At 46.1% G+C, this 20,811-nt stretch overlaps 2 protein-coding genes and 1 non-coding gene across 9 annotated transcripts; all 3 read left to right on the forward strand.

The window, feature by feature from the left end:
* The first annotated feature begins 367 nt into the window (after window positions 1-367).
* Window positions 368-2,528, forward strand: LOC123141632 (uncharacterized). Of its 7 annotated transcripts, none has more exons than XR_006470376.1 (3): window positions 368-1,108; window positions 1,218-1,585; window positions 2,097-2,528. XR_006470376.1 is itself a non-coding variant. In XM_044560724.1 (3 exons), exons 1-3 carry the CDS (start codon window positions 825-827, stop codon window positions 2,117-2,119), a joined length of 312 nt encoding a protein of 103 aa, XP_044416659.1. In that variant the 5' UTR covers window positions 368-824; the 3' UTR covers window positions 2,120-2,528. The 7 variants fall into 7 exon arrangements, 2 of the variants coding, with proteins under 2 accessions (XP_044416659.1, XP_044416660.1); XR_006470378.1 differs by having other exon boundaries at window positions 1,218-1,339; XR_006470379.1 differs by having other exon boundaries at window positions 1,218-1,339; window positions 2,100-2,528.
* Window positions 2,529-13,933: 11,405 nt separating this feature from the next.
* On the forward strand, window positions 13,934-15,637 carry LOC123145063 (HMG1/2-like protein). The gene is made up of 7 exons (XM_044564371.1): window positions 13,934-14,188; window positions 14,297-14,389; window positions 14,511-14,568; window positions 14,655-14,699; window positions 14,963-15,040; window positions 15,126-15,206; window positions 15,309-15,637. Exons 1-7 carry the CDS (start codon window positions 14,148-14,150, stop codon window positions 15,330-15,332), a joined length of 420 nt encoding a protein of 139 aa, XP_044420306.1. The 5' UTR covers window positions 13,934-14,147; the 3' UTR covers window positions 15,333-15,637.
* A 665-nt stretch (window positions 15,638-16,302) lies between these two features.
* Window positions 16,303-16,374, forward strand: TRNAT-CGU (transfer RNA threonine (anticodon CGU)). Its single transcript has one exon. It is a non-coding gene; the product is annotated as a tRNA-Thr (tRNA).
* The last annotated feature ends 4,437 nt before the right edge of the window (window positions 16,375-20,811 follow it).

The raw sequence follows: 20,811 nt of genomic DNA on the forward strand, positions 1-20,811 counted from the left end.
TTACCACCATTTGCGTTTTGTATGTTGTATGTAGTATCTCTCAAAATCAAGAATATGTACATGTAAATGTAGTATATAACAATGATTAGTTAGTATATATACTAATTTTTAGGTAGTATATATATATCATGTTTTGAGTATGCTCTTTTTTACATACAAATATGTACGCATTTCACAAATATAACAAAAACTATGGGCTCATATGCAATTTTTTTCTGTAACTTGCTTTGAAATATCTTAGATATAGTATACGAATATATTTAAAATGATAAAGTAGTATATATATAGTACCACATGGTAGTATATGAGACATATGGGATAACTACCACCGTATATATATATATATATATATATATATATATATATATATATATAACTATTCTGTTCCTGGGATCAGGATAGTTATTCAGATCACAACGGCGCTATATAGGCGCGACGCGGTGTTGCCGGACTGCCCAAACCGCAAAAAAGCCTGCCGGCCCACTCACTCCCGCACGACCTTTTGCCCCGATCCACCCGACCACCTCCCGCCGGTGGTCAACGCCCCTGGCGCATCACCCCCCGCCGCCGCTCCTCCCCCTGGCCGGACGCGCCTCCGGGCGCCGCCGGATCCCAACACCGCCACGCGTCGCCGGAGCACCGGAATCCCGCGCGCTGCCGCCGCCCACGGGTCCGCCCTGGGACCCATCCCGCCACCACGTGCCGGCGCGCGGTCCACCGGATCTCCCAGACGCCGTTGCTACTCCTCATCGCCAGCCAACCTCGTCCTCCTCGGGCAGCCCTGTCGGCCGTCTTCTCCCACCGCCGCGCGTCGTCCTCCTCCCATGGCCCCCGATCCGCCGCCGGCCTTCTCCCATAGCCCCACCCAATCCACTGTCGTGCGCGGCACCGAGGCTGGCAGGTACCCCGTGCATCTGCAAGCTGCTGCAGTTGGCTGCGCCACCTCATCTACTCGCTGGCTTCCGCACGTGAGCACAACCGGAGAGCCCGTGTAACTTCTACATCTGCCCACGCATCCTCATGCTCTGCCTCCGCTCTCTCTGATTAGTTCACCTTCTCATGAGTGCCACCTCGACCTTCCCTGTACCAGCTAATTTTTAACTTCATTGTACGCATGTGTTCTCATTTTGATTTGTATCCACTTGTAGGAACTAAAAATGTACGCATGTGTTCTCCTTTTGATCTGTATCTACTACTATCTAAATCTTATTATCTAGGTGCCAAAAAAATGTGCGCCGAGACGCCGCCCCCGCGGCCGAACTCCTGCCTCCGCTTGGCTCCGTCCGCAGCAGCACACCACCTCCCTCGCCATCCACCTGCCTGTGTTCATATTCTGCAGGTGACCTTCTCTCCTCACGCGTACTAACCTTCCTCCTCCTCCTCCTGCTTCCTCCTCCCCTTTAGGATGATTGAACTATGTCGCATGGAGTAGTAGAACCGTCGGCGTGTCTGGCTCCCATTCCTCATTTGTGCGCCTTGACTTCTGGCGGTGCCACGATGAGAAACCAACTCGTCCAATTTTTCAGCGGGGGATCACACAATGGGTTTTGAGGGGTACTGGAGTTCAGAGTGAACGTGGATTAAGGTTCGGAGATGTGTTTTTTAGTACATTCAGAGAGGGTTTCCCCCTGTTTTTCATTTCTTAGCCTCTTCATGATTTATGAGATAATTTCTGAGACTAACATTCCATTGTAGCTTATAGTCTCATGTGTGTATGATTTTTTTTGATCAAGTATACTCTGCATCCTTGAAAATACTCGAACCTGATCATAACTTGGTTAAGTCTTTGATATAGCAGAAAATTTTATAGCCAAACATATTGCTATCTGAAAATTATTATCTTTGTGTGAATAAGTTTTAACCCTATGCGGAAAAAAAATCTGCACAAACCTCCACAAAGGCAATTCTTGATCCCTAGACCAGTTCGATCAGTTAGATGCGTGCAGAAATGTAACATGTAGTTCTTTGGGTTCCCTGCTTTCATTTTGGTAAAACAATTGATGAGAAAATGTACCTATACAGAAATGATGGTTCAGTTCAAGAAAAATGGATGTTTACTAATTTTGCGGTCTAAAGTTTCTTTGTGTTTTTTACAGCAGTTTGGAGTGTATTTATATAGAAGAAGAAAAAACAACGGCACCTGCACCGGAGCAGCAGGACAACGCACCCTCCCAGCGATGGCGCAGCAGCGCATTCGCCGTCTGTGCACATGTGTGTGAAGTGCACTTGAGGGAGCACTCCCCTGTTGCTATTCTGCACCTACGCCTCCCCATGGATCCCATTCTCTTCTCTTCTTTTTGCTATGAGTTTGTAAATTGAAGATCAGTCATAACAGGGGAAGAAAAAGCTTTAGAGAGTTTTTCGTAAAAAAATCAAAGATGTTATTCAGATTGTGATGGACTTTTCGTACATGTTTATGCTAGTTCATGCTCGTTTGTACTCTTTTTTACTCTGTTTCAGATTTTGGTTTGAAGAAGTATGTGCATGTTGACAGAGACAATCTATACAGAGAAGTTCAAATATTATTGCCCCACAGGTTCATGTCTTCACAAGATGTACCACTATTTTCTTCTCTCCCACAAAAGTGTGTGTTTTAGTTCTTTTTCTATCTCTTTTTGCCCACGGGTTTGTAATAATGTTGCGGATGCTCTAGCGACGCACGGGTCAAAGATGGTGCATATGTCCCAAGTTGTATGGCCGGGCCCTGCTCCTAACTTTATCCGAGACTTGATTGCCGACGATCTTGCCGGGCATAGTGGTTAATTGAAATGAAATTTCACAGTTCAAAAAAAGTGTGTGTTTTCAGCACTACAAACAGATCCAATACCCCGAAGAAAGTTGAGGGAAAATATAGAAAGTCCAGAGAAGTTGAGGACAAAAGGGTTTCTATAGCGAATAATTTTTCATTCCTACGCGAAGTCTAGAGAGGTTGGTGAAGAGCATTTCATTCCCGTATACTCCTTGTTTTTAAAGAAATGAAGTTCAAAAACAAGAAAATCATAAGTTCAAATTAGTTCAAATTAAAATAAATAGAGCAGCTCAAATTTATAGAGAAAATAGATTTTCCCCATTTCTACAAAAAGAGGTTAGAAGTTCAAATTTAAATAACCGAGAAGTTCAATGTTTTTTACAATACCAAGAAGGTCAAAATAAAAAAACTGAGCAACTCAAAAAGTTTATAAAAACAGATTTTCTCTATTTTCAAAAGAGTCCTAGAAGTTCAAATTTAAATAAATGAACGGTTTGATATTTATTACATAACTAGGACTCTTCGTGTTACTAATGAAAAACACCAAGAATTCATAACTAAAAAAATGGAGCTAGTTGATGTTTATAAAAAAACTCAGTTTTTCCCCAATACTATAGATTAAAATCAAGAAGTTCAATTTAAAAGAACAGAGAAGTTCAATGTATATAATAAACTCAGGTTCTCTCGTCAATAGAGAATAAAACCAAGAAGTTCATTTTAAAAAAGCGAAGCAATTTTCTAGTTACTAAAGAATAAAACCTCCAATTTTTCAAATTTCTAAAAATACATAATGAAGTTCAAATAGAAAAGGTAGAGCGGTTCAATGTCTATAAAAAACTCAGATATTTTCACGTAACCGAGAGCAGTTCAGATTTATAACTCCCAGAAGTTCACGTACTATGCGGTGTGCATTTGTATGAAAAAAAGAATGAAAAGATAAAAGGCTAAAAGTTTGTTGCCAGAAGTTCAAGTGCTCGAGGAGGGAAAGTTGGAAACTGCTACCCACTTTATGCACATATAATTCTCTCTCCCGTTTGTGTCTATGTTTCTACAAATAAATCAAAATTTAAAAAATGTGGAGGGGTCCAATATTTATGACGAAACTAGGATATTTTGATGCTAAAAGAAATAAACCAAGAAGTACAAAATTACAAAATAGAGAAGTTTGATATTTATAAAGAAACTCAGATTGTCCTTGTTAGTAAAGAATAAAAATGACGAAGTTCCAATTAAAATAGAGGAGTAGTTCGATGTATACAACTCAGATTATTACCGTCTCTAATAAAGCTAAAACTATGAAGTGCAATTTACAAAAAAAAAGTTTGATGCTTATTTAAAAACATATTTCCTTTCTAAGAATATGACTAAGAAGTTGGAATTAAAATAACAGAGAAGTTTGAAGTATATAAAAAAACTCAGATTTGTTGCAAGAAGTTCACGTGCACCTCCGTGCATGGTTTAGAATTTATATTGCGGCATGTCCAACCTCCAATTACATGTTTTAAAATAGCAAAAAAAATAACGTCCGAACTTCAATTGTGTGTAATTCAATGAATACACAAAAATATAAGTACTACAAGGAATGCATTTCAGGTGAGAATAAAAAGTATAGAAAAATAAAAGATTAAAAGGTTTGTTGAAAGAAGTTCAAGTGCTATGTCAGGGGAAGTTCAAAAATTCTTGCGAGAGAGGTTCACCTTGTATTTCCATGTTCAAAAACACAAAAAAGCACATGAAAAATAGAGTGAAGTCCAAGTACACATGCGGAGAAGTTCAAGTTCTTCACGCGGTGCATTTTCGAAGAATCTGTTTGGCGATAAAGGTAGAACGCATGATCTCGTTGTTTTCAAAATTACTTGAAAACGGCCAGGAATCAGAGAAAACCATCAACATGAAAAAGTTTCGCATTTTCTGTAGCTTTTCAACGATATATTATTTGCCCCATTCCGATAAAATTTGTAGAAATTACGGTAAAAATACGTTTTTAGCCATTTTCAAAATTAACTTAAAACTGTAAAGAAATTGGGAGAAACAATATATACCAAAACGTTTCGCATTTGTTCAAGCTTTCCAACGCCATATCATTTGCTACCTTCAAACGTACGGTTAAAAAATTAGCTCAAAAATACAAAATTGGTGGAACTTGTATCGTTTTCGAAATTACTTTTAAACCGTTCAAAATTAGAAAAAACATTCCACAAGAGAAAGTAGTGCATTTTCATAAGCTTTCCAACGCCATATCATTTGCCTCAATTGGATTAGCCGTTTAGAAATGACATCGAAAATACGAACTCGGCTTTTCGGTTTGCAAAGTTTTACGATTTTCCAAATTACTCTTTAACCATAGATAATTAAGAAAACTTTCAACATGTGGAAGGAGCGGTTTTACAGCAGCTCTCCAGCACCATATTATTTGCCTCATTCCGATAAACGGTTTAGAAATGCGATCGAAAATACGATCCCCCTTTTTTGTATGAAGAAAAAACGGTTCTCAAAACTGCTCTTAAACCGCTTACATTTTGTCAAAAATTTAACTTGGGTCATGATACTCGTGTCCATCACTTTCCAACGGTATATCGCAAGCCCCATTTGGGCAATGTTTGCGGAAGTTCAACCTAGCACTGGAGGAAGTTCAGGTCGAACAACTCAGGCAGTAAAATTGCAAAAAACGCAATTTCATCACGACCCGAGAGCAAAATCCGTCAACGAGCGAGATTCCTATTTAAAACGGGTATCCGGTTCCGCCGCAAGCACGACTTCTCCCTTGCGCTTCACGTCCTTGGCCTTGGCTTTCTTCTCCTCCGGGTCTGCAGCTGGGAGCTCGAGGAGGGAGAGGCGCCCCTCCTTAGCTCTTGCGCACTTGGTCGCCAAGTTGAACAACTCCAGAGACGTGCACAGCTCCTCGTAGATAGCGAGCTCTTCCTTCATCTTGGCGTCGCGGATGCCATCAGAGAACGCGGAGATGATGGCCCCGTCCGTCACCTTGGGGATCTTGAGAAGGACGTTGTTGAAGTGTTGGATGTACTTCTGGAGGGTCTCTCCTAGTTGTTGCTTGACGCGACGCGGGTCACCCGCGGCCGGCGGGCGGTCGCGAGTGCCCTGGAAGTTGGCGACGAAGCGGTTGCGCATCTCGTCCCAGGAGGAGATCGAGCCTGGGGGCAGGTTCAGGAGCCAGGAGCGGGCTCCATCCTTGAGAGCCATGGGGAACTAGTTCGCCATGACTTTCTCGTCGCCGTTGGCCGCTTTGATGCTCAGCTCGTAGAGCTACAAGAACTCCGCGGGGTCGGGGGTGCCGTCGTAGCGAGGAGGCAGATCTGGCTTGAACTTGCCCGGCCAGGCGACGCTACGCAGCTCGGGGGTGAAGGCGTGGCAGCCGGCTGTGGTCACCGGGGCCCGCCTTGGGGGTGGAGCTTGGTCTTAATGTGGTCCGCCCATTGCCGCTACAGGCGGCGCGCGGTCTTGCCGCAGCAGCCAGTCCTGGCGCGGTGGTGCGAGGAGCAGCGGAGCGTTTTCTTGTGGCGGAGGGACTTCTTGACAGCTTCTCTCTTCATGCACGGGCGCTGGACACGGTGGGTCGCGTCGTGGAGCTGCGCGTCTTGGCGCCAGGGCGCCGTCTTGATGCAGAGGTGGCGGAGGTGCTCCGTGAGCCATGTCGCCCGTGGCTGGCGGAGGGCGAGGCAGAGAAAGGGACGGCGTCGGGGAGCCCCCTGCGGCGCGGACGAGCTCGGCGATACGGTCTAGCCAGTCCTCGTAGAGGTCGCCGACTAGGCGGTAGCGCAGGAGCTCGTGCGCCATGAGGAGCGCGGCTCGCGCGTCCATGGGAGCATGACGTGCATGGGACGAAGAACCGGCTGGGGTCAGCGATGGAGTGGCGGTGCGGCCATCCCGCCGCACCGAGGGGTGCAGCGAGGATGCTTGTTGCTCGTTCCCCGCCGGGCCGGTGGCGGCGTTGGTGGCAAGCGATGGGGAGCGGCGAGGTGGCCCACCGACGGGAGCCGTCTGAGCGACACGGGCGGCGTGGGCAGCCGGGCGCTCAACAAGAGCGCGGCGAGCGTCCGCCATGGAGACGATGGAGCAACGGGGCGCGGAGCGAAGGAAGGAAGCTTTGGCGTACCCCTACCTAGCGCGCCAAATGTCGGATCACGGGTTCCGGCAAAACCCTCAAGGTTCGAACACTGGGGTGCGCGCGAAGATTTCCTCCCTACCAATCCACGCCCTAGCTCGCTAAGATCTCGCGGACGAACTCAACGAACTCACAACACAAAAGGCACAAGATTTATACTGGTTCGGGCCACCGTTGTGGTGTAATACCCTACTCAAGTGTGGTGGTGGTGGATTGCCTCTTGGGCTGATGATGAACAGTACAAAGGGAAGAACAGCCTCCTGAGGTTGAGGTGTTCTTGTGCTCGGTGTGTGGCTAAGGGTTGGGTGAGATGCCTCTGAATGAGTTCTCCCCTACGGTGGTGGCTGGCTCTACTTATATAGGCCCTGGTCCTCTCCCCAAATATTGAGCGGGAAGGGAGCCAACAACGGCCAATTTGAAAGGGGACAGCTAGTACAACTTATCCTGACAAAAGCGGTCTTCGCCTGCAAAAGGCTCTGGTGGTGACGTCATCTTGGGCTCCATCGTGACCTCCGTCTTGCCGTCCTGCTGGTCTTGGTCTCGTTGCACCGATATGGAAACCTTTGCTTGATGCCTCGGTACTCCGCGTCTGCGCCTGCCCCTTTAGCACCAAAGAGGAAACGAGGACGCTGCGCGCGCTGGCGCCCGCCTGGGCTCGATCGTCATGGATCACGTCACGAGGACCTCGCGAGGTTTGCCTTGCCTTGATCTCTCCGCCCCTCGTGAGCCTGCCTGGCGAGGCCGCTCCTGAGGAGGTCTTGCATCGCCCGCCTCGCGAGGGTCTTGAATGCCTTGTCGATGAAGATGGGCCGTACAGGCCTGCTAGCTCAGCCACGCCGTGGGCCGCAGGCAGGCAAGTCTGGGGACCCCCATTCCCAGAACGCCGACAAATACAAAGGCTGAAGGCATGGCAAAGGGCTTCTATCCTTGCATGGTCAGAGGACCTCAGCCTGAAGATGCCGACCCATCCAGTCTCAGATTGTGTCGCGAAGATGAATTGTTTGAGCAAAATCTTCAGTTTGCAAGGGCTTCAGCAGTGCAGAACAAGAAAGATCTGGGGATTGACTTCAACCCTCGTCCAGCAGCTCCAAGGCCAGATGGCAGTCGTGAAGCTGATCAGAACATCATTGGTCCCTTCAATAGCTTTGATGGGCTCCTCTCCCACATAGCTACACAAAGGGCCATCATTGGTCCCTTCAATAGCTTTGATGGGCTCCTCTCCCACATAGCTACACAAAGGGCCACCGTTGAAGAAGCTGCTGGAGAAGAGGAACATGCTGAAGTTCCTGAGCCCCCGAAGCCAAAGAAGAAGGCTAAGGCTTCAAAAGCTTCAAGTGTGAAGCCATTGAAATTCCTAGCTCCTGAATCCAGTGTGCAGTCTGAGGATCAATCTCGCATCTCCAAGAAATCCAAGAAGCCCAAGAAGATTTCTAGACATGACCTCACCCCTGCTAGCATTCTGTGAAATGAAGAGAATGTTATAGATCTGTCAAGCGATGAAGATCTTCCTGATGATGCTCTGGAAATGCTCATCAAGAGCAAGCAGGAGGCCGAAATCTTCAAGGATTTGCCTCTCTTTGATGCAGATATTCTGAACAATTTCATTGATGAATGGTTTGAAGATCCTACTCTCACCATTGACGATCTGCAATTGCCCATTGACATCAGTGTCACATTTCAGAGCTGCATAGCCAAGGAACTTGCTATAGCTTAGAAGATTATTGAGCTGAAAAACAAAATTGACTATGAGAAGGACCAGTTCAAGAAGCATATGGCAAAGCTCAGTGTCGTTGACGTTCAGAACTTCAAGCAAATGATGATTGACCTCAAGGCTCAGTTCAAAAAGAAACGCGAGGAAGCCAAAGGCTCTCGTGAGCGCATGGAAGTACTATGCTGATAAATGCGTCCAGGCTCATAAGAAGCTGTGAAGAGAAAGGCTCTTGGGCGTCCATGCATTGACCCCAAGCTGGCTGCCAAGAAGAAGAAGAAGCCTGCTGAAGCTGAACACGAAGCCCCAAGGCAGGAAAGACCAAGCATTATCTTCCCTGCCAGTATGACTGGCTCGAAGCCAAAGGTCCCTTCAGCAGCTTCTGAGCAGAAGAAGACTAAGCTGGCTGAGGCTGAAGCCAAAAAGAGGAAGCACCATGATACTTCTGATGTAGCTCCCTCCAAGAAGCTGAAGACAAAGTCTTCAAAGGTTTCACGCAAAGAACGTGCTGCTCCCTAAGAACCACTGATCGTTGAGCCTATTTCAGTTGCACTGCCAGCTTCCACCAATCGCGAGCGTCGTCTCGTCATACATGAGCCTGCTCCCACAGAGGCTCATGAGTCTGAAGATATTCCAGCTGCTGACCCCATCGCAGCTGAAGACATTGGTCATGATGACAGTGTAGAAGATGATGTAGTCCTTCCTCATATCATGCCAAACTCGGTGTCATCGCCTGCTCCTACGAGCAGTGAACTCATAAGCATTGGCGGTCCCACGATGCAAATCACACAAGATGCATTCTGGGAAGAGCAACACCCCAACTCCCCATTGCATGAAGTTATTCCTCGCACTCCACCTGCTCATGTCACCACTCTGGTGCTTGAGACACCACAAGAGACTCTCGAAGACATGGAGAAGACCACTCCTTCACCACAGGCGTCACCATCTTTCTAAAGGCTTCACAGAGGCCCTAGGCCATAGGCCCTCGGTCTCCATGTCGAGCATTCCTGAAGAGGATGTGCAAGCCACAAGCTCAGTGGCACATCAAGTGTTCCCTGAAGCCATCCCTTCTGTTACTACTTATGAGTCTGAAGCCAAAGAGGCTGAAGATATTCCAGCTGCATCAGCTGATGACAAGGAAGAAGAAGACCGTGAAGTTATCCCCGTACAGTTGATCCAGTTGTTCAAGCAAAAGTGATTGTGCTAGACCCCCCCAGTCCATGAAGCCACTGAAGTTCAGGCAAACGCGGCTGCCACCACCACCATTGATGAAGCTAATGGCGTTGTCATGGCTGAAGATAATGTGCAGCCCGAAGTCAATGATGCCACGGAAGACAATGCCCGACCATCCACCTCGGATGTGACTATTCCTCCCCTTGTGCCTCACACCATGGAACGCGCATTCTATCATGGTGAGCTTGTTACTGTCAAGTGGCCAATCTTGACACCTCCAACTGCTCCTCGTCCCCAATATGACTATCATGTGGAGCAAATGCCTCAAACGCAGAAGCCAAAGCCCAGGCTGCCAAGGCTTCCAAGTATTTTCACTACACAAGGCTCCTTCAGTGTGCTAAGCTTCAGAGAGCACAACACTTTCTTCGACAAGGCCAAGAACCCTTTAGGAAGCCAAATATTTCATCTAACAGGTTATAGAGCCACCAGCAAAGGAGCTACTATTCATGCATTCTCTACAATCAAGACAGGATTTTCCCCCACAAGCGTCTTGACTATGATGCGTTGCTGGGCTGCCATGCCTTAAAGAATCCCTAGACTGCTTCCGTGAAGTTGTGCTGCTCCCATTTTTCACTGACAAGGAGCACTGGAATGAAGAGCTTCTTCTGCACATATCAGGCTACAACAGGGATCCGAAGACATGGGTCCTTGAGTGGATGACGGGTGATGTCCATCATGAAGCCAAAGCTCTAGATATCATCGAGCTAACTTCCGTGCCCACTCCTGGTGATTTGCACGAGCCAGGTTGTCAGCTTCATGTGCAAGAATTGCAGAGTGTATTCCAGAGGCCTGGGCCGGATATGAGTCAAATGTTCAGTATGATGAAGCCATTGCCCATTGATGCTGAATATCCCAAGGAGTTATATGTCAAAGACCTCGAGTACCTGCCTCGCACCATATATCACATTCTAAGGCGTACTCTGTGGCCTATCAAAGGGCATTCTCCTGACGCCAAGCTTGAAGGCACCATGAAGACATTGGTCTTCTATATCATCAATGGCATTAGATTCAACACTCAAGACTTCTTTATTCGTCAGTTGGCAGCTTCATGCATTGATCTATTTGGCCTCAAGTTTTATGCTCCATGGGTCATGCGACTGATAAAGCTTCACTCAACCATCAACTATCAAGCTTCAGCGCGCAGCCATGTTGTATTCTTGCCTGAAGTGGACATGTCTCATGAAGCTATTTACCATGTGCCTGCCAAGGAGCCAATACGCGAAGACAATGCCGCCTTTCAAAGCTTCACTCAACCTATTGAAGGTGTTCATGTGCCGAATCCTCCTGCTCCTGCTGGTCCTCTTGCTGGCCAGCTTCGTCTGTCGCGTCGTGCAAACACTGATGCAATAGCCAGCACGGTAGCTCACGCCTCAGAAGCGTGCTCGTGTCTTGAATGACAGAGAGATTCTTGTATCCCTTCACCAGAAGCAGGATAGGCATCATGACTGGCTGAAGCGCCAGATGCAGAGTCTGCTCATTGATGTCAATCGTATACGCAGACTTGCAACCAATAACTCATTTGTTGCACATGAAGCCTGTCGGCGCTCCTGGAAGAGCCTCACAATGCTCCGTTCTGAAGATGATCTTCGAGCAGATGGCTTCACAAAACGTTTCAAGTTTGACTCCAGGCCTCCCCAATCAGCAAGTTGGCGTCCAACTCCTTCCCTTGAAAATTCTGACTATTCATCTTCAGCTCTCACTGTTGTTGCGCGAGTCATAGATGAAGAGGACGACCCCACTTCACCAGCGATGGCTTCATTGCATCATGATTCTGCATCAGGCCCCTCTGCACCGCCCAACTCCAACGTCGACCCTGCTGCCCCAACATCTTCACCGCGTGGGAACGAGTAGGCACTCTATGTCTTCAAACCTTTTTGGTCATTACTGACAAAATGGGGAGAAACATATGAGTTGATAGTCTTCAAGCGGTTCATATGGGTCGGGTGCTTATTTCTTGCCTAAGTTTTTACAACTCTCGTTCTTGAACTATTGGCTTTTGAGTTGTAACACTTAAACTTGATGGTCGTCTGCCACTTTTTGCTGCTACCCTTATGATGCGATGATAAATCCTGCATGAAGTCATTCTGCAGACGCCCATTTCTCATTATACATTTCATTATCTTCATTACATTTGTGTATGCATGATGAATTGTCTTCATGTGTTGAAGAGGATCTCCACAAAGCAAAACCTGCCATGTGCATCTGCATTCAAAAGCAAAACATTTATATGCATATCTTCAGGGGGAGCCTCTTCCAACCTATGAAGACAATGCCCATGTACTTGAACTTTCACATACTTTTATCCCCGTTGAAAACTTCAACCATGTCATCAATCACCAAAAAGGGGGATATTGTAAATGCATCAGTGCCACCCCTAGTTGATTTTGGAGTATTGACGACAAACATGGTTGAGGGACTAATGTGTTTGTGAGAATTGCAGGATAACACAAGTAGTAGACCCTCATTTAAACGGTTTACCTACAAGAGATGACCCCTAAAAATGTATGAAGACATTGAAGACAATGGTGGTTCATGAAGACATTCACGTTGAAGATAGTGACCTGTGAAGACATTCACTTGAAGACTATGGAGTGCGAAGACATAATTTCTTTCGTAGTTTCATTTTCTTCTTTATTGATTCATAGGAACCACCGAACTGTTAAGTGGGGTCCAAGTGAACAAAGTGAGATGACTGAAGTGATGCTTAACCAAAATCCTATGTCTTCGAGCGAAGACAATGAGAGCAAATCTTATCCAGAGTTGGATGAGTCAGCTTTGCTTGTAGCCCAAGCCAAGCTGCCGCGTGTGTTTGAAATCCGACCGTTGGACACGTGTTGGTTCCTTAGTGACCCATGGTCATTTCAGACATACCATGTCGGGTTGCCTCCTGGCTATAAATAGCCCACCCTTACACCATAAATTGGTGGCTGCTCAGAGTTAGTGCATGACTTTTGTCGTTTGAGAGCAACCCACCTCCGAAGCCTTTGAGAGAGAGAGAGAGATCCTTGTGAGGACAAAGCCCAAAACACCAGAGCAAAGGAGTATTAGGCATCACTGAAGTCTTTCTGTTTGCGTGACCTGAAGACTTGTTACACTTGAGGACTGTGCATCCTCCAGCCGGTTAGGCGTCACGTTCCGAGGATCCAAGAGTCATTGTGGATCGCCGGTAAACGGAGTCTGTGAAGGTTTGGAAGTCTACCTTGAAGACTTACCAGAGTGATTGGGTAAGGACCAAGTGTCCTTAGCTCAAGGTGAATAAGGTGAAGACACAGTCTTCTGAGTTCAATCTCAGACTCCCTAATCAGACGTACAGTTGTCACAGCAACTGGAACAGGTCTACCAAATCCTTGTCTTCACCAAGCTACTGGTTTTATCACTTCCCTTCTTTACATTTCAGTTTGTTTTCGTGAAGTCTTTACTTGCTTGCCCGATCTGTTTGACTTCACTGTAAGAAGACTATTGTCTGTTTGACATCATACTGCCTTCCATTCCGATCCGTACTACCTAGCTGCTATTAGTCTTCATGTTTTCACTATATTGCTTACTTGACTGGCATGTCTAGTGTAGTTCATCTTCCGCTGCATATCATATAGGTTCAATTGCTTGTTTGCTCGTGTTTTGAAGACTTTCATAAAAATCGCTTATTCACCCCCCTCTAGTCGACAACTAGCACTTTCACCAGCACCCCCACATCCTCCTTCGGCTCCTCCTGAACCTCCTTCTCCTCGTCAACCTCATTCTTCTCCACCTCCAAGTCCCCTTCCGGACCCACCGCGTTCGAAGGTCGCCTCGCAACGATCCGGGGCTTCACGCCTTACTTGGATCTGCTCAAGGAGCCGCCGTCGGCGCTCCGCTGTTAGATATGGGTAGCTACTTACCCAGTGGTGTGGGGATGGCTACTAGTGGTGGCGGATGGCGATTGGAAAGTGGGACGAAAGGGAAGAAGAAATGTGGACGGGTAGAGTTCCGGCTCTTACCCCAAGAAACGAAAAAAAAAGGATGAGCATTTTGACCCGAACATCATCGCAACGGGCATATGCTTTGGTTCTGCAGAATGCAAACCGTGCTGCGCCCACGCGTACCCTCAATCAAGAAACCAAAAGCACACCGGCCACGCGTCGCAGCGTCTGCACCCACCCAACCCATCGCTGTCCCCTTTCCCCCGTTTCACGCACGCCCACGCGGCCCCGCACCGCACAACGGCTCGCCACAAAGCCAACAAACCCAGCAGCCCCAGCCCTTTCCGCCTCCCCCCGCTCCAAACCAACCAAGCCCCGCCCCCGTTCTGCCCCCCCGCAAAACCCTAGCTCCGTACCCGCGCCGCGGCCTCCACCATGAAGGGCAAGGCTGACACCTCCAAGAAGGGCGAGGGCAGGTAAGATCTCCGGTTCTTGTGAAACTCCGCGAGGAAGGGTGCGGGGATCTCCGCCGTGGCCGGGCGTTTCACATCTATGTAGGTTGTGTGACTGGTTGTTTCTTGCAGGCTCAAGGCCGCCGGCGGCGCCAGCAAGAGGAAGAAGGACGCCGCTGCCGCTGGCAAGCCCAAGCGCCCGCCCTCCGCCTTTTTCGTCTTCATGTGAGCCCTTGCTCTCTGGCCCTGCTATTTCATCTCCCAGATCTCCAGATCTGTTCTACTCTCTGTTCAGCTTTTATGGTTTCGTCCGGGTTTCTTAGTATATCTCGTGCCTGTTTCGCAGGTCTGAGTTCAGGCAGCAGTACAACGCGGAGAACCCCAACAACAAGAGTGTCGCCAACGTGAGCCACCTTGCACTGTTTTCTTTTCACTTTTATCTTCGCTTGTGTAGACATCTCAAACTGCTTTTGCCGTGCTGAGTGATTAGGTGAGCAAGGCGGCGGGTGAGAAGTGGAGAGCTATGTCTGATGAGGTGAGTGCATCTTGCAATGGTCAAACTAGTCTCTGCATAGATCTTTCCTAGTGTACTTACCTGTCACTGCACTTTTTAAACATACCTAAGCTGCACATAATTACAGATTTTGTTCTTCAATATATATTTATGTGACGTGGCTCTGTTGTAACTGAAATGCAATCTGCACATCTGTTTGTTCCAATAATAAACAACATATTTGTTACCGGGTGGCATGATTAATGTACTGTATATTTGGTTTATTGACCGGTTTAATTTGTTAGGAGAAAGCACCTTATGTGGAAAAGGCTGAACAGAAGAAGAAGGATTATGAGAAGACCAAAGCCACCTTTGATAACAAGGTAACCTTGGGATCATGGTGCATGTTCTTCCAATTGTGAAGGTTACAAAGTTTTAGTGCTAATTTGACATTTCTAATTCTTTCAGGAGAGTGCGAGCTCCAAGAAGGCCAAGACTCAGAACGATGAGGAGGTCAAATCTGAGGTCGAAGATGAGGGTAGCGATGAGGTATAAACATTAAGCATTTTGGTTGATGGTTTATGTTTGTAGCGCCCAATGATGTTTACCCGCTAGTGTTTTTAGTGACACTCTTGATTTTTCTGTCTGCAGGAAAATGAGGACGATGACGAGTAAATAGTGTATCAGATCATGAGGTAGCAAATTGGGTGTTGGGTCCCCGCTTAGTGTACTAGTTTGCTATCCTGCTATCCTCAGTGCTAGATGATGAGATTTGGTAGTAGATGTTGTGTTTGTGTGTTAAGGGGGCCCTTTTAGACTTGTGGACTCATGGTTTGAGAAGTTGTTTAGTAGTGTATTAGCAGAGAGGAAGCAGAGAATGCTACCAGCTGTTCCAATGCTTTTCTCTTGCTAACCACCTGTGTAAGAACTTGTTTTCATTCGCTAATCTGATGACTGCCCAGCCATTGGCTCTTGGTTAATTTCGTCTTAAATTTGTCGTGGTTACTTCTTCTGTGCGCTCCTGTGTGTAATCTATCTGCTTCGTTTGGCTTTTTGTAACTCGGTTGAATTCTTAGCTGTGACTTCATCAGCCCGAGTCTGTTGGTGATATTTGGTGTTTGCTGGGATTATTTCCGAGCTACAGTGTAGAATATGAACTAGATTAGTGGGGCTGAGAATGTATTGTATAATTTGCTAATCTGCTGTTCGAGAATTTGCCAGTGCTGCCCTTTCCGGACGACATTTCAGTGATGCAGCTGCTGCTGGCATGGGACAAACAACTTGTCCAGGCGAACTGTTGTTGACTTTCGTCGTGTGCTGGTTTGCGAGATGCAAATGGTAACTGCATTTTTGGGCAATAAGAGGAAGCTGTGTCGCATCCAGCGCCGATCGCTGCTGGTTTGCTTCAAGAGAAGCTCTGTTTGTTGATCAATTCATGGTCTCTAACTGCAGGTAGCAGGGTTGCCTATTGATGCTGCAAAACAACAGAGGCCAGTGTCCAACTTAGACAACTAGTATTACTATCACATGGGAGGGAGCTAGCATTACTACTCTGGCTGCGGCGGCAAACTGTTTTAAGATTAGGAGACGCAACCACTAAGGATAATGTGAATATCAATAACGCGATTTAGATATCGTCGTCCGCGCTTCCGTAGCATAGTGGTAGTGCGTTCGCTTCGTAAGCGAAAGGTCGTGAGTTCGATCCTCACCGGGAGCATTATTTTTGGGTAAACGTTTTACACCCGCGCACCGGCCGAAACGTGTCGCATCGCGCGTTCGATCCACATGGATCCAGCCTGTCTCACGCGTCCTTCTTCCAGTTTTTTTTCCTTTTGCCTTATCTTCTTCTTACTTCCAAGCACAACCTCCCTCCAACTTTCATCCCTGCATCGCGCGTTCGATCCACATGGATCCAGCCTGTTCACGCGTCCTTCTTCCAGTTTTTTTCCTTTTGCCTTATCTTCTTCTTACTTCCACCACACAACCTCCCTCCAACTTTCATCCCCGCATCGCGCGTTCGATCCACATGGATCCAGCCTGTCTCGCGCGTCCTTCTTCCAGTTTTTTTTCCTTTTGCCTTATCTTCTTCTTACTTCCACCACACAACCTCCCTCCAACTTTCATCCCCAACCCACCCCCATCCCCCTCTGTGACCTCAGGCGCTGCCGCCGAGCGCCGCGGCTTCTCCGGCGAGGCCACCATCGGCGGACCCCTTATCTTCTTCTTCCTTCTACCAATAAACCTCCCTCCACCTTTCATCCCCCCTCCCCCCTCTGCGACCTCAGGCGCTGCCGCCGAGCGCCGCGGCTTCTCCGGCGAGGCCACCACCGGCGGACCCCATTAGGTTGCTGCACGAGAGACATGCCGACGATGGTGTCGCGAATGCTACAACCATGTACCACAAAGCTACAATCAGCTTGCAAAGATGCCACAACGTGTGCACAACGGAGCTACAATCGGTAACGTGTGTCGTCAAATGCTACAACCGTTCAACAAAAAAGCTATAACCACGTTCCTCAGAGCTGCAACCCGAGTTCGCCGGAGTTTGTAGCCACTATGATCCAGCGATATTTGCTACAACTGGTGTCGATTTTTGCTACAACTGGTGTCTCATTTTGCGGCATTGCCATAGCCAGCGTCGGGAATTTTTTGCTACAATGCTGTCATGCCGTGCTACAACTAGCACTTCAATTTGCTACAACCGGCACACGAGAATGCTGCCACCACTGACAAAAAAGCTCCAACCAGAGATACATGGATACTGAGGCGGGGCGCCATGGAAGCTGCAATCGGCACCTGAGAAGGTACAACTGTTGATGGGAACAGCTCCAACCGGCAAACAAAAATGCTTCAACTGGAGGTGACAGAAGCTATGGTCGGAGGACGAAAGCTGCAACCGGCTATGGCAAAGCTACAACCAACGTTTGCAGAAGCTTCCATCATGTACGATGATGACCATGGGGAGTTTTCGACTCGACAAGCCGGCGAGCTGCAACTGATGTTGCCGATGACTGTGACGGGACGACTGAGGGACCCCGGTGAGTGTCGACCACCAGCGCTGCGACCGCGGGCGATGGCGTCGTGGCTATGGGGGCGAGAGCTGCGGGGGGCGGCTTTTGCGGTGTCGTGGCTGTAGCAGCGCACCCAACGGCGGCCGGGGGCGAGCGCGTGGCAAATCTGAAGCAGGGGGTAGGGGGAAGAAGATGATGACGTGGAAGAGGGGGGATCGAACGGCTCTTATCCCGCGCATCGGGTGGCTGGGGCTAGTCCGGACGAACTGTTCGACCGGACTGCCGGCGCGTATCACTGCCCTTATTTTTGGCCTCAAGACCTTGGTAAGGTTCTCCCCTTCGTTCAGTCTTACGCTTTCCTCTCCCTCTCGCATTTTGACTATTTTTTTTGCACAACTTTTTTTTGCGCTTCTCCGGCGAAAACTGCATCAAACACATTACAACAAGCATTTGAAGTTTCTTTTCTCGCATCCCACCTTTTCACGACCATTGTGATTCTCAAGCAGACTAAAGTTTTGAAGATCAAATGGGGATGTCAAACTGAAGTACCTAATGAAGAGAAGCGAATGATAGTTAGCTATATTTTATGTTTATTGTATAGAAAAATAGTATAATTGGGTCGATAAACTCATAACTTTCTTTGATGTAATCTTATACAGGATGTAATTATTATTTCATATCAATAAAAAGAGCCATGACGTGCTTCCCTAGAAAAAAACCACAACACTACGCACATCCCACTCCATGCATACCATAACATCGTACGACCAAAATTTACCCTAATCAACCTATCAAAAAGGTGTAGGATGAAAATAGATCCTATCAGTTTAAAACAGGCATATGTCTCGACGGATAAAAGGCATTGCAGTAAATGATTATGAACTAGGAGAAAGGAGATGTAGAGAATTATTTAATTTTACGCATGACAAACATTTAAATATCTCACAACAAAATGGCATATCCAATTGTTCCTCAGCTCACAGTACAAGAATAGTATTCTTTCAATGTGCATCAATCATTGTTTGAACTTCACAGTCTTTTAAGTGTGATTTCTTTTGATCTGGTCAACAAAAACTTGCATTGATAATTAATAAAGCATTTGAAAAAAATTGTTGAACAAGTATTTAAAAAAAATTAGCCAGGCATTAGAAAAATGTTAAATGTGTATAGAAAAAGTGTTGACCATGCATTAAAGAATAGTGATTTTTTATTATTGTATATTAAAATGTTAATCAAGCATTTGAAAATTGTTAAACGTGTATAGAAAAATGTTCACCATGCATTCAAAAAATATTAATCTTGCATTTGAAAAAATTGTTGGTAAATCATTTGAAAAATGTTAAATGTGCATAGAAAAAATGTTGACCATGTATTAGAGAAATGTTAATCTTGCATTTAAAAAAGGTTAATCAAGAATTTGAAAAAGTTTAAAGTGTGTATAATAAAAATGTTGACCATGTATTCAAAGAATGTTAAACTTGTATTTGAAAAATGTTAATCAAGCATTTAAAAAATGTGTATAGAAAAAATGTTGACTATGTATAAAATAATGTTAAATCTGTATTGGAAAAATGTAAACATGTATTAGAAAAATGTTGTTGACATATACAAAAAATGTAGAATGAAAATCCAAAAGAAACAAAAACTGAAAAAGAAACAAAAGAAACTAAAAGAAAAAGGGAAATGAAAAATAAAAACGAAGAAACAAATGAAAAAAGAATAAAAAAGGAGAAGAAAATAAATAAGAGAAACAAAAAAAAAGAACCGAATGAAACAGAAGAAAGTGAAGAAAGAAAAACAGAAAATCAGTGTAAAAACCGGCTCTTTTCCTTCTAGTAGGTTAAGCCCGACTTATCAAACACAAACTCGATGTTTTTTTGAGGGAATGCCATCATGGCTCACTTTATTAATTTGGCAAAATAGTTACATCATTAACCAGAACATTAATCAGGAACCCTCGGGGTTCATGGACCCACGTATAAGACTCATTTGGCTCGGTGGGTAGGGAGCTCCTAACCGGCGCCTTCAACGCTGGTTTCGAGTTCTGACGCTCGAAGCAAGCGCAAAAGCCGGGTTTCGAACTCAGGATCGCACGTCTTTTGTCCACTAACGCAAGTATCACTAGGCCAAATACGTTGTGTTGTTCTGCAACTAGGAAAAATAGCTACTTAACCATATTTTAGTGAAACATTTAACATAAAAAATGAAAAAAATATTCCTGTTTCCGTTGCAGCTGTCCCGCTCGGCCGAATTCCTGTTATGCTTGGGCTATCGCCGTGGGCTGCTGCGGAAGGTGCCACGTGTCAGCTGTCGGACCCGCCGTCATGGTAGTTTTGGCAATACCATTCAGAGGTGATCTTTTCTGGTAATACGAACACGTAGGTGGTCTAAAATGACAAAATATTGTTGGAGCTGGCCATAGTTGGGCCAACTCGGGAGAGCAGAAGGCAACGCACGACAGACAATGGCCTAACTACTAAGTTATGGGAAGATACATTAGCCTTGCAATACGCATGTCTCTATCATATTGTGCAGTGAAAAGATATCTCTGTTGTCTTTGTGATGGGCCAGGTACCATTGAATGCTACCTTTGAAAACCACTTACCAGGGACACATGAACTAGTTAAACCTTGTTGAAAGGTTGATGATGGTCAACATTTCACATGAATCAGATACATTTCGTTGTTGGAAGTGAACTACTTCTAGTGCCTTCTCAGTCAGATCCATGCATCCATGTATACAGACTTCATTAATAATGGGCAATCTTTCCACCATAAATATATTTGAAAATGAAAGTCTCATTGACTATTAAATCTTTTTGTGGTTTTTAGATCTCGAGGTCATCTTGACAAAAGATAAACTGAATAAAAGGAATAGGCAAGGATGCACTAAGTGTTGCTTTGCGACGATGAGGAGTCGATTCAACATTTATTTCTTCACTGCTCACTTGCCAAGCTATTATGACAATTTACCTCCACCCATGAGTAGTATGAGTATATTCAGAAACTGGCTAGTGGGGGTGCATCCAAAGTTGAAGTCCCATATCCTTGTGAAAAATTGCACTTTACTTTGGTCCATTTCAAACACTCGTAATGATTTTATTTTAACAACACGAAAGTTCCAATTTTGTGTAGATTATCTTC

This window comes from Triticum aestivum, chromosome 6D (genome assembly GCF_018294505.1).
Source record: "Triticum aestivum cultivar Chinese Spring chromosome 6D, IWGSC CS RefSeq v2.1, whole genome shotgun sequence".
NCBI lineage: Eukaryota > Viridiplantae > Streptophyta > Magnoliopsida > Poales > Poaceae > Triticum > Triticum aestivum.

Excerpts from the sequence above, each read along its gene's own strand:
- LOC123141632 (XM_044560724.1), top strand. The coding sequence starts at position 825 with ATGGCCCCCGATCCGCCGCCGGCCTTCTCCCATAGCCCCACCCAATCC. Across the intron at positions 992-1,217 it reads AGCACAACCGGAGAGCCCGT|GTGCCAAAAAAATGTGCGCC; the intron begins GTAACTTCTACA and ends CTTATTATCTAG. Across the intron at positions 1,340-2,096 it reads CCTGTGTTCATATTCTGCAG|CAGTTTGGAGTGTATTTATA; the intron begins GTGACCTTCTCT and ends TGTTTTTTACAG.
- LOC123145063 (XM_044564371.1), top strand. The coding sequence starts at position 14,148 with ATGAAGGGCAAGGCTGACACCTCCAAGAAGGGCGAGGGCAG. Across the intron at positions 14,189-14,296 it reads TCCAAGAAGGGCGAGGGCAG|GCTCAAGGCCGCCGGCGGCG; the intron begins GTAAGATCTCCG and ends TGTTTCTTGCAG. Across the intron at positions 15,207-15,308 it reads AAGATGAGGGTAGCGATGAG|GAAAATGAGGACGATGACGA; the intron begins GTATAAACATTA and ends TTCTGTCTGCAG.